Source organism: Apostichopus japonicus, chromosome 5 (assembly GCF_037975245.1).
Source record: "Apostichopus japonicus isolate 1M-3 chromosome 5, ASM3797524v1, whole genome shotgun sequence".
In the NCBI taxonomy this organism is placed as follows: Eukaryota; Metazoa; Echinodermata; class Holothuroidea; order Aspidochirotida; family Stichopodidae; genus Apostichopus; species Apostichopus japonicus.
This window is the reverse complement of record NC_092565.1, coordinates 9,304,028-9,316,925: the sequence shown is the minus strand read 5'-3', so window position 1 is coordinate 9,316,925 and position 12,898 is coordinate 9,304,028. Positions and strand designations below refer to the sequence as shown.

Genomic DNA, 12,898 nt, shown 5'->3' with positions numbered 1-12,898 from the left:
ATCTCTCTCTTGCTTGTGTGAAGATCCAAGCATCTATATACCAGTTCACCTTTGTTCTGGATATTTCTGGCATTCTCTCGTTGAACGATTTCTATAGATAGAAGAAGCACACGGTCTGGATGTTTCATGCATGATCTCCGCAGGAGTGATTTACTAATACACAGTGCAGTTAAAGTTCTAGAAACTTCGGGCTCATTCTGGAGAGTCCTTGGAATGCGAGCTGATTCTGAGAATTTCCAGGGACCGCTAAGAGGGCAAACTAATACACATTTTTAATGTATCCGAACAATATACATATGACATAAAAAGCTAAAATTACCGATATATCATTCTCAAAGAGCAGCATTCCTACAGTTTACATTGGATGGTGGTGGGCCAGTGAGATAACTACTGTCATATAAGTGTTGATGTTACTTTACAAAATTTACTGTGAACCTCTTATGGAGACTAATGGGACTGTCAAAAGAAAAAATTAAAACTATGCAAAAAAGCAGGTATGGTTCACAAAACCATGCACAGTTTTATTTTCATGATTTTAAGACAAGGAACATTACATAGACCCAAAAGATGAGAACTATAATAACTTTGAATTTGAATTTAATCCACAGAAGTAAACTGGCCTTCTGTATAATTATGGTGATATATCTATGATTATGGGGGTTTTTTTATCTTTATTTCTTTTTGTATAACAGGAGCAAGATAAATCTGGATAGTGGATGATACATTGAAGAGGAAAGTTACCCAAGATATCAAAACATGGCCTTTGGAAAGTCTTCCTTCCTTGATTCCATGGCTGTGGAAATCCTCTTAAGGATACTGCTGTTTGTAGCATTTGTGTAAGGAATATTTTGATTTAATGAGTCATACAAGCCATTGTTCAGTACAATAGAATACCTGTGCTCATGATACATTTCGCTCATTATACCCTTAATTGTATTCATATACCAATCATTGTACTCAATTTGTTGATATTTGTACTCATTATGCATTCATATTCATTTTGCACATTATCCTGATAATTGTTTACATTATACCAATCATTGTAATAATTGTACGCATTCCGTCAATCATTGTACACATTATACAAATATTTCGTTCATTACATCCATCTCCTGTGACCCGCTGTATATGTATACACACCAGCAACTTCAATGTAAGAATAGCCTGAATCATGTTTGAAACTGTTTTGCAATATTTTGAAGATGAATCCATATTTTACATAGATGGGAGATTATGTCAAAGTTAATGACAAGCTAGGTTAAGTGTTTTAATAGCTAGGATGCAGCAATCAGGTCTAAATTTGGATAAAATTAACGACGTCTGGAAATATCTCGCCATCAACCAATACTTTTTCTTTCACGCACTGTTAGATTGTGTGTCCCATAATTTGGGGGAATGGTTCTTCTTGGGATATTAGCAAAGAATGGTACATGAGAGTTTTGAATAAAAAAAATATGACTATAAAATATTTTCTGCTTCTCATTGAAGGTTTACAGATAAAATGAAACCATTTCAAAGAATCATTCAACCAGAAGAATGGTGGCTCTACAACAACCCTCGTACAGATTCCTATGTATCTACAAATTCACTGTATGTGAGTGACAAGTGTTTTGTTTTCTCTGTGATTATGATTATTTTCTTTCTTATTTTCTGACCATCACATCTTGTATTCACCAAACTGTTTAGGAGACACTAAACCATGATCAGTTTAATCCTGTGAGACACAAATATACCCCTTGTAGAGCTGTTACAGGAACAAACATCCAATCAAAGTCTCCAGCATAATAACCCTACTGTAATATAGCTATATGATAATGGCACAGCAATAATAATGTTAAACCCCCTCCCCAAAACAGATGTGAGGGGAGAGACACCATGCCATTATTAAATAATAATATCAATGTCATCGAAAAGCTTTTGTAAAGAAGTAGCTGCTTCATTGGAGCCTCCAAAAGAAAATTCTCCAAAAGAACAGTGAAAGAAAGATGTCCCACCATCATCTGAAATCTTAATGTGGTAGACATCTATAACACGTACAATAATCATCTTCCCTTGCCTCAAGAAGGAGAGGAAAAACACATGCCAGAATTAAACCATTAATGATGTACCTTATTGTTATGGACATGCCAGTTATGACACACCCCAAAGAAGCCACTAAAATAGGTCAGAGGTCACTCAATCTTCGTCGCAATCACACTGCAATCTGTGATCAGGCTTGTGAGTGTCAAAAGTGTTTGTTTCGATCGAAGGAAAGACACATCGGTGTCTTATTGCTCTTTTGCCTTCTGAATCTGGATTTGGCTGATGGAGATTTGAGTCGTTTATCACTTGCAAGAGTTTTGTGTTCGATTACGATTCAATATTATCTCCTCGTTCATCACCATTTTAAGTCAAGTTAATGCATTGTTCAACTTATATAATTTTTCTTCTTGTTTTATCCTTATAGGTCTTGGTTTCAGTGGTACCAATGGCTGTCATAATTATTACATCTGGTTTAAAACGTCATCTAGTTGATGCGAAACAAGCCACCCTTGGTAAAGTATTTTTCCATTTATCAAATCATCTTCATCATTGTTGATAGTTCTTTTCTTAATTCTTTTTGGTAAGCCAATTGTGTACTCTATGTACAGGGAGTGTATCACTAGATAAGCACACAAGGGTTTCTTGATACACTTCCTTTCACATTCCATAACTCTCTGTATTCTCTTCATTTGTTGTATATATGTTGTGAAAAAACAAATAAAAAAATAGGTGTGTCAAATGCTGGAAAAATTGGCCATTTTCTAAAAAATATTTCACAATTTCATGTAACTCTCAACAATTATTAAAAGGGTTTTTCTCAAACTTTGACCTAAGTTTGGCTCCTTTAGCTATCTGACTTTCTTCTGTTTATGCAAATTTCTTAAAGCAGATAAACCAGAACTAATAACCACTTACCTCTAGCATCTAAAGTTTCCATTTTTTTTTCTCATTTATTTTACAGCTCTCTCTTTGGGTTTTGGTATAAATTGTGCCCTCACTAATGCTATGAAGCTGTTAGTCGGCAGGTAAGCTGTACGGCACTTGACTCTCTCACATTTTTCTAACGTTATGAATACTATTTATCACCATTTTGTCTTCAATGTTCCTGATGATATTTAGGTGTTTGATTACATAGTTCTAAGCATGAGACTGCCTACTCTTGATGTCTATTAGAGGACTTCACAGGGAAACCTCTCATCCCATAGAGAGCTTGGTCCATTTCAAGCAGATATTGCAAAACGGAAGTTTAACATGTATATTTTGCTTTGGTAACTCAGTTAAGTTTACTTATTATCCCTATGAAAGACTCCTTTATGATTTAGTCGCTTTCAGTGTTGCTGTACATGATGGTCAAGCCTGCCAAGTCCTCAAATTCACTCGAGCATGTATAATTTGTAACTTGATAGCATAAACTACCCCAAGTACTGCCATTAGGTTTCATCCTTGAGTGCACCTAATTAATTGACCAGCCACCATATGATTGTAAGAACAAGTGCTCAAATGGCCAACACTACTTTCCTGTGTGTAGACAAATTTGGTATATACTATAGGCAGAGAAGATCGTAATGTGCTTTTATTTCACCATTCCTTCCTTTTGTTCTTTCCTCAACGTTTCCTCCAGGCTGGAGGAGGGAATGTAGATGATTTTATGTTTGTAATAGGTTGTAACTGTTCGTAATTCTGACCGAGTCACCTAATATTTGTACACAACTGGATACTGCTCAATATTGGTAGCTGATCCACACATGGTTTTAAAGCAATGCGGCTGTTCTTCCTTATAACTTGTTATTCACAGTTTAATCCCAAGCAGAAATCGTTCCCTTCCACAGGTTCATTGCAAAAGTGTCGTTATTCACTCTTCCTTTTCTTAAGTTGCTAAACTTAACAGATTATGTATTTAGGTACCTTTTCTTTTCTTTATGGTGAGAATATGCTACCACTAGATTGTGGTCAATTCAGTCCAAACTGTAGCTTTAAAGTGCCATCAGTATAGCCACTACATGTGTCAGAAGATACAATAATCACTCACTCATTCTCAAATTTTAACAGTCATTTCATTGCCACCCTGAAAGCTTTTTCATCATAACACTGACACATTTCATTGTCTATTCGTACTCTCTCCAATATCTCAGAATGATTGGGATAGTTCAAACCTCCAGGAAAGTTCTCTTGAAAATTTATAACTAGATCTCCAATACTGATAGTCTGTAATTTGTACTCAACTAGGTATCCCACAGCCCATTGTGGAGCATTAGCAACAGCACTTGTACAGTAGTCTTTAGGTCATAGGTCACCTTTCATCCCTTGCTTTTCTTCGCTCTACATTTGTCACCATGACTACACATGTCCTCGTTTCCTTGATTTGATGTCTGTTGTGTCTGCGTCTCAGTGCGTGTTAATGTGTCCCAAATTATGTACTGTATCTCTAGCTAAGTCAAGTGGTGGGAACTTGGACTGAAAAGTTATTCCTGTATATACCACCAGTTGATCATCAAGTAAATCCTTGTCTTTTCTTCGCAGACCAAGACCGGACTTTCTAGAGAGATGTTTTCCCAACGGTGTGCCCAAAGTGCCAACTATTATTACTGCAGCTACCTCATGCAATGGAATTGAAGAGGTTATTTATGAAGGGCAGAAGAGTTTCCCCAGTGGGCATTCATCATGTATGTATATGTATATACTTGTCTGAAATATTGTGTATACTTTAAAGGTCAGATTTATATTGGTTCCAACTTTGAAACATTCTGAAATGGGTAAACTTGTACCATAATTATCACTAGTTACAGGATGGAAGTTATAATTATAGTTAGTTTCATACTGGAGGTATATATACTTTACACAGTCGCATACTGGAGGTTTGGTATCTGAATGTTTTTTCCTGTAATTTCTGTATGTCTTTGGTCACTATATAATACAATGTGCAAATGATGGTAATTATGATAGAAGGTAACCATGAAACATATACCAAGAAGTCATGTGTATAGACAAACAGCAAACTGTAGATTCTGTATAACGTATAGTCAAAGTTTACCAGGTTTATTCCAGCATGCATAGACAAACAGCAAACTATAGATTCTGTATTCTGTATACGGTGGAAAAGGTCTACTGATATCTCTATCTCAGTGAAATCTACTTTCACAAAGATGATCTTGTTTTGGTTAATACCAGCTATATGTACATTTCTGTCAGTAACAAGGGTTGCATACCAGCCGAATCACAATCTACTATGCTATGCAATATATCCTCCAGTGAAAACCCAACCTTTGTCACCATTTGTGTGTGAAATTTGTGTTTGAGATTATGTTAGAACTGCTCATGGTTATTTGGTGGAGCGTAAACAGCTATTGTTTGATAACACAAGGTAAGGTGCACAGAAGCAGGTTAATCAGAAAATAGAACACAGCACAACCAACAACAAATCAATTTGAAGCTGGTCTGTTGAATACGTCGTAGATTTGCTGGTTACAAGTCTCAGCAACGGGTTCTCCAATATTTGGAGTTGTCATATTTGCTGTACCTATTAAACCATTATCTCAGTTTATGAAAAATTAATAAACCCGCATATCACTATGACTTTGCAAGAATATCCCTAAAATACCAGTAAACTTGAGTAGATAGTTTACTACGTTATTTTTGTGTTGTTTCCATGACAATCAAAACATCTTTTTTCATTTGGAGATATCACACATCATCAGATTTAATGTTTCTTCATACACAAAGCTGAAGATTTTGAGCAAGTCTAAAATATGACATAATCAAGTTTTCCTTCATTATCCCAATGTTTATTTTCTGTACTGGAGATGGTGTTGCAAGTGTGCTGAATGTGACATATTGAAACTTTAAATGTCACCTAAAGATGGCAAAAAAATCAGGTGTCAACATCTGCCAATATTTCGAATTTGCAAAAAAAATATGAAAAGAGAACAAAGAATTTGTCGATGATTTCAGATAGTATAGGCACTATGACATCACGCATTAACAGAAATGACAGCCCTCCGGACATGGCATTTCAACTTGGATATCTCCCAAACCAAGCAACTATTTATCAAATCTTCCAAGGAATTTCTTGGATATTAAAGATTACAAATGATTACACTGAGACACACCCTCCCATCTTTTCTTCACCAACTGACTGTTAAGGACTGTGAAATATTAATTTCAGTTTTGACCCCCAATATTTTCTTGCCTCAGCACTTTGCACAGTAGTGTTAAAAACACCTTACAAATATAAATCGACATAGGAAAGTTGCATTAAGGTCTTGAGAAAGGGACGACATTATTTTAAAAGAGAATCACGAACAAATAATGCTTTAAATACCACTACAACATCACAGCAGATAAACTTAATCTTCTTTGCATATATAGGAAATGGAACTAAAGCTGCCTGTCTCATCAGGAAAATGACCATCTAATTTTTAGCCACAAGGATAAGAAGAAGTGCTTTATATTGCTTAGTTGTATAGACTATTATATTGCACAGTTAGTATAAATTGACATAAATATCTGATTGGATGGATTAAATTGTTATAAAATAATATTATCAGCTTTCCTGGTCAGAATCTTTCACTAAATGTTTATGGCAATGATATATATATATATATATATATATATATATATAGATATATATATATATATATATAGATATATATATATATAGATATATATATAGATATATATATATATAGATATATATATAGATATATATATATATATATGTATGTATCTATGTATATATTATCTTTTTGGTGTTTTGTTGTTGTTTGTAGATATTTTAATTTTTCATTTTGTTCTCTCTCCAGTTATCTTTGCTTCATATACATTTCTGTCTCTGTACCTGGCTGGTAAACTACACATCTTTGAAAGTCGACACAGGGGTCATTCACTTCGGCTCCTTCTTGCAGGTTTCCCGTTATTCTTTGCCCTATTATGTGCCATATCTAGAACCATGGATTATCACCATCACTGGCAAGGTAGGCTTTCTTTATTGTGTTAAAGAAGGTTATAAATGAAGTATCAGTTAAGAGAAAAGTTAATATTTGATTAAATAACATATCACAACAATTTGCTGCAATCAGGCATATTTGAATTGATCTGTAGAATATCACAGACATTATGAAATGATAATGATCCTTAGGTGCAGTTACTTCATTGATAATGACTTTAACCTCTTGATTAATATTTTTAAAATTGACCAAATATCATATTGTTGGGTTTTTTTATTCAATGGTATCTTCATTTTTATCTTTGGTGGGCATCTTGCCTAGTGTTATGAAATAGTTCAAACAAGTGGAATAAGACTGAAGGTAAAAAGGGAATAAACGAGAGAGCCAGCTATAACTTTGTCATTTCATTAAATGGTCTTCTGGTGACTAAAACTGATAAAACCACATCCTTATAGCATTTTGTATGGCAAAGACAGGAAATTTAAAAAAATTGAATAATATTTTGTGATAAGCATCTGGCAACAGCAGATTGAATGATGTCATCAGGGCAAGTTAAAGGTCAAAATATCTTTGTTTTTATCTTGATAATATTTCAATCATTTATCCACAGAGAAAAATCATATTTGTACAAAAGAGTTGTATTTAGATGAAGAGAGGTAAAAGAGAGTTTAGCTAGTCATGATAGCTTACATTCAATCTAGCATACATCATGTTAGGGAGAAGATATTTTTGTATCTCTTCAATATTAAGTTTTCCATTGTCTGCCACCAGAATGTACCTCTTATAACCACAACATAATATTCATTTGAACATTACAGCCTTCCATAGTATCCATGCAAGTCAGATGAGGAAGAAAATCACATTCCCATCATGTAACTCTGATAATTTTGTGATTTTATAAATGATTTACTTTCATGGAGAAGATACTTGTATGTAGTCTGTTGCTATTTACTCTTTTCATTTATTATTGTATTCTTCTTCTTCTCATTGTTGTTGCTATAGATGTCTCAGTGGGGTCAATCCTAGGGATCTTTTGTGCTACCATCAGCTACTACCAGTATTACCCAGAACTCACCCATCCAGAATGTCATCTACCGCTGAGACATAAATCCTCGCCAAAATTTCACCGGACAATGTCAGATTCACGGCTATCTAAAGGAACTAGGACCTGGGCATTAGAAGATTCTGCAGAAAAAAGTGTTCCTTTGCTAGAAGTTAAAGAAATGTGATTAATAGTTCAATATTTTCAAAGGCTTTCCAAGTTTTCTTAGCTATCTTGATGCTATAGCTACTGTGTGTTGATGCTATATTATGTGTTGATGCTATTGCTACTGTATGTTGATGCTATTGCCACCTGCATATGGATGTTATCACTCATGGTGGAATCACTCAGCATTATATTTGGTGCTATCACCCAGTGTGACTTGGTGGTAATACACATTGTGTTGACACTTTTGCCAAATTGCATTAATGCTATCAACTGCATTATGTTGATGCTATCATTTACATTGTGTTGATGCTATCATCTGCATAGTGTTGATGCTATTGCTTGTATTGTGTTCATGCTATCATATTATGATACTGCAGAAGAGATGATATTGATTTGTACATACTGTTCTAGTGCATTTTGGTATATTGTTTGCTATGTCAATACCAAATATAGAAACAGTACCAGTAAGAATAATTGTTGTCACCTTTTACTAGGCTTTGTGGTATAATTGTCGCGCTCATTACTGGCAGGAATGCGATTGAGAATGCCACTTAAAAGTCCCAATCCAAGAGACAAATTAAAGCTCGGCATCTGACCAATTAAAAAATACTGAGAAATGTGAAGGCACCTCATTCATCACCACTGAGGTGCTGCTAAGGTTTAACAAAGCTTTATTTGAAACCATTGAAAAATCAAGAGAATATGTTTCCCGATGAGCATTTGAATCAGGAAACTAATGATTGTTGAAAACTCTAACTGCTGACACTATTCCTTCATTACCTAAAAATCACCAATGAAAATATCATAAATCAGCATGAGAACTTGACTTTATCCCACTGACCGTTTAACAAACAAATGTCAAAGGTTAATACCCCCACGGGTTAAAGCTCTCTAAGGCAATAAAATTAGGCAAAAAACTAACAGAAATAGAAAATAAAGATCAGCTATATAACTTTATTACAAACTGTTCCTGTAGGTAAAAAATAAAATGTTTCACGCTATATTTCAAAATGCTTCAGTTGTTAGAAAGTGCTACAGTCAGTCCACAGACTAATAAGGGTGGCTTAAAAGTGGTACATGTACTACCAGAGAACCAAATAGGTGGACCACTCCTTGCCAACATGATTAAGAATATCAAGTTTATCTGGGATACAAGGTCTTCAAGTTTTGACTATCGTTGTTTTCAAGTTCTCAACAATTTTCTTGCTCTCTTTGTGGGTCTACATATCAGCTGTGAATTTCTACGTTTTTTCTTCGTTCTTTGTCACGGTCTCTATCTGCTTCTTCTTGCTATTCTTTTTGTTGTGGATCATATTGATCAATATATTTACATTTTATACATCTCAGTGTTCTGAAAAGTTACAATAAGAATTGAATTCAGCTTGAAATGAATATATGTATACTTAATTTTATCATGCTTAAACTGCTTCAATTTTAAATGAACTAAAAGGACCAAGAACGGTCCCATATCTTTCATTTTTTTTTACGACAATTTTACTAAGCTACTCAGGTGATGTTTTATGTCTGAGAATAACTTGCAGGGTTTCTCTACTGTAAAAGTGTTTTGAAAACTTTAAGCAATGTTAGCATGCTTTGCATTTAGACAATATTTGATGCCTGGAGCAGTGTTTGCATTAAGAGATGTGCCGCAAACATATTTTCTCTTGGGGTGGGGGGGGGGCGAATAGTTCCACGCAACAATTCCTTGTATGTCCTGCAACCTGCACCATCACTGTAGTTACAAAACTTGCCAATAACAAGCTGGATATTATAAAGTTTTGTTGATGTTTGTAAGAAGTGATGTGATTGGTCAAATCTTTCCAAAAAGAAAACTCTTTCTTTGTTAGTGCTGCACTACATCATGTTGTATTGGTCGATTATGTGTACTGCACTGTATGTACTATATGTGCGCTAAATCTCGGTACGGGCATATGTACGTGCATCTAACTACTATCATCATGAAGTACCCCCTTCCCCCCAGAATTAAAAAAAAAATTAAATCCTTCCAAAATTTGAAGATCCCTCCCAAAAAATTAATTGACTTGGGGGAATTAACCTCTCCCCTTTTTTAACATCCTAGTGCTAACCCTGGCCCAGAGTAGAATATTGTATGTTACTACTTGTAGAGGAATACTTTTACATGCAAACAAAATTTCAAAAACAAGAAAATTGATGGTTGTGCTCTAAAGTGGGGCTGGCTCATTAATGAATTCATGAACTTAAAGTACATCACACGTAACTGAAAATGTTAATGTTTCTTTCTCTAATTTAAGGATTTGGTAAAAACTCATTTGTTCAGCCAATTTGACTACAGTAGTACAGTACTTGTGCCACATCTTGCTTTCAGTTTGAAAATACTATAAGAATCAAAAGTCAATAATAGGAAACCTAGTTCTTATGATTTCATATGATTCTAAGTTGATAATATTATCATTTCATGTAATTGTTGTGATAACAAACTTATTTAGCCAATTTGAGTACAGTATTTCTGCCACAACTTGCTCCCAGTTTGCAAATATTTTTAGGATCAGAGGTCGATAACAAGAAACCTTATGACTATGTAGTTCTTTTGATTCTGGATTGATAAGTTTATCATTTCATGTAGTCTTTATGATATCTTCTTTCCCATCATATTGTGTGCTATTTTCCCCCAATTTCTTTTAAGTTTTTATTTATTGCTGGAGCAAAAGCAGTCATTGCGCTGTGATGCATCCACATTTCTGTGAAGACAAAAGGTCATTTGAGAGTCAACTGAGGTCAAGGTGTGAATACCTTGTAAACACTATAATTCAAAAATTAAAATTTGTATGAACGTCATACTTGCTAAATGGATCCACATTATTGAGAAGAAAAACCCTATTGTTTTCTATGGTGGTCAAAGGTCATTTGGAGGTCAGTCTGAAAACCTTGTAATCACAATAACATACAAAATAAAACTTGCATGATCTTCATACTTATTATGTGGATTCACCTTGTCAATTACAAGAACCATATTGTTTTCTGCAGAGGTCATAGGTCATTCAACAGTCAGTTTTAAACACCGTACCTGCAAGGGTAAAGCTTTCATGAATACCATGCTTTGCATTTGAATGCACCATACTGATACATGATCCATATTCTACTTCTTGAAAGGAAAAGGGTTTTTTGAGACCTGTCAATATTGGTTAAAAAGTCTTTATAATCAATGTAAACAGGGTATTAACTAAAAAAAACGTGGTGAATAGATGAACTTTTCACTTGGTATGTGATCCATTATATTCAGTATTTACACTGTCTGTGCACAATTCAGATGAAATGTACTCAGATACTGTAAAATAGGGCAAGTAAATATGAAGCATTTTGGCTTTCTGGTGCTGAATTCTGATCTTTTTGATTTCCTATGATTTCTTGATTATAATATGCATCATAACTTTAGTACCTTACCATTATAAACATTACATTAATGTTTAGTATTTTACCAATTTGCAATTTGGTAGAGAAGGGAAGAGTTTTTACATACATTGTAAGGAATACATATTTTTATACTTTTTAATTTTTTATTTCTTGCACTGGAGTTTGATCACTCAACTGTTTTGTTGACACTTTCATCAATATTGAAATACACACGACCTTAAACGGTAAAGTTGTGTGTGTTTGAATCGTCATCATTAGAGTGTTTGAAGAGTCCCTCTTCCACTGTATATCACCTTGGAAACAAAAACGTTGCACTTTAAAATCAGTCGCAAATATCGTTTGAGATTTGAAAATGGAAGCGAAGTAAATCAACTCTTTTCTTTAATCTGTAATAATCTTACATTTATAGCAACAGATCAATCCAAGAGATGATGCCTGTTTTCATATTTATCATGTTGTTAACTGCCTTGACATTCTTTTGGTTTTGCAAGGTACAGCTATTATTGTAACCATGGAATTTGCTTATTCATGATTTCTTGTATGTTGGTGAATGGTGAATACAAATTGTTTTATAGGATCTCAACATCTTACTGTTATAAGTAAGTGTTCTACGAGATCTCAATAAATTCTATAAGTGTAAGCACCATTTGGGAATTTATAGGGTTATTTCAAGGGTATTAATTTTTTTCTTTCTTTGAGCTATTTGTTGGCATTATATCAGTTACAATTATACAACCATATCATTGCATTTATTTTCTTCTTGTGTTATATATCACAGTCCATTGGTGTTGTATTGACCTATAACTAAGACTTCATGTTAGTTTCCCCAACCACTCCCACCAAAGTAAAATGAATTAATAAAAACTGTTAACTGAAAATAATATGAACACAACAAATTGGTCAGTTTTTGAAAGTTATTTCTTTATTTTATTTTTTATTTCATGACTTTGAAGAAACAGATTACTTTAATGTGAAGTGTGTTATCTAATTGCAGTATTGGATGAGAAAACACATTTTGGCAAAAAACACCACAACCGTCTCAACAGACCATGGTGGTGCATGGTGGTGGCCAAAGGCCCATTAAAATTCATCCAATGTTTATTTATTAATTAAAATTCTGTACTTAGTTGTAAACCTCTTTAAAAGTTTGGAAAACAACAAGAGCTGCACTCTGACATATTATTACTGCTTACTGCAAAGAGTACTCTTAACAACATTCTCAGTGACTCAAACCAACTTTGCATTCATAGAATACATTGTTTTGTTTCTGGAGGTTTCTTGGTCAATAACATGAGGTCAAAAATTAACTGCATTATTTACCATTAAGCAG

The 12,898-nt window shown here is 34.1% G+C and overlaps 1 protein-coding gene across 6 annotated transcripts in view; it reads left to right on the top strand.

The window, feature by feature from the left end:
- Window positions 1–12,898, top strand: part of LOC139967564 (phospholipid phosphatase 5-like) — a 15,068-nt gene extending 2,170 nt beyond the window's left edge. For all 6 annotated transcript variants that reach the window (XM_071971496.1, XM_071971493.1, XM_071971494.1 and 3 more), the window contains exons 2-8: window positions 693–836; window positions 1,489–1,594; window positions 2,447–2,534; window positions 2,984–3,047; window positions 4,543–4,685; window positions 6,822–6,992; window positions 7,968–12,898. In XM_071971496.1, coding sequence (XP_071827597.1) covers window positions 757–836; window positions 1,489–1,594; window positions 2,447–2,534; window positions 2,984–3,047; window positions 4,543–4,685; window positions 6,822–6,992; window positions 7,968–8,194 — 879 coding nt within the window. In that variant the 5' untranslated portion in view covers window positions 693–756 and the 3' untranslated portion in view covers window positions 8,195–12,898. The remainder of the gene's footprint in view (window positions 1–692; window positions 837–1,488; window positions 1,595–2,446; window positions 2,535–2,983; window positions 3,048–4,542; window positions 4,686–6,821; window positions 6,993–7,967) is intronic.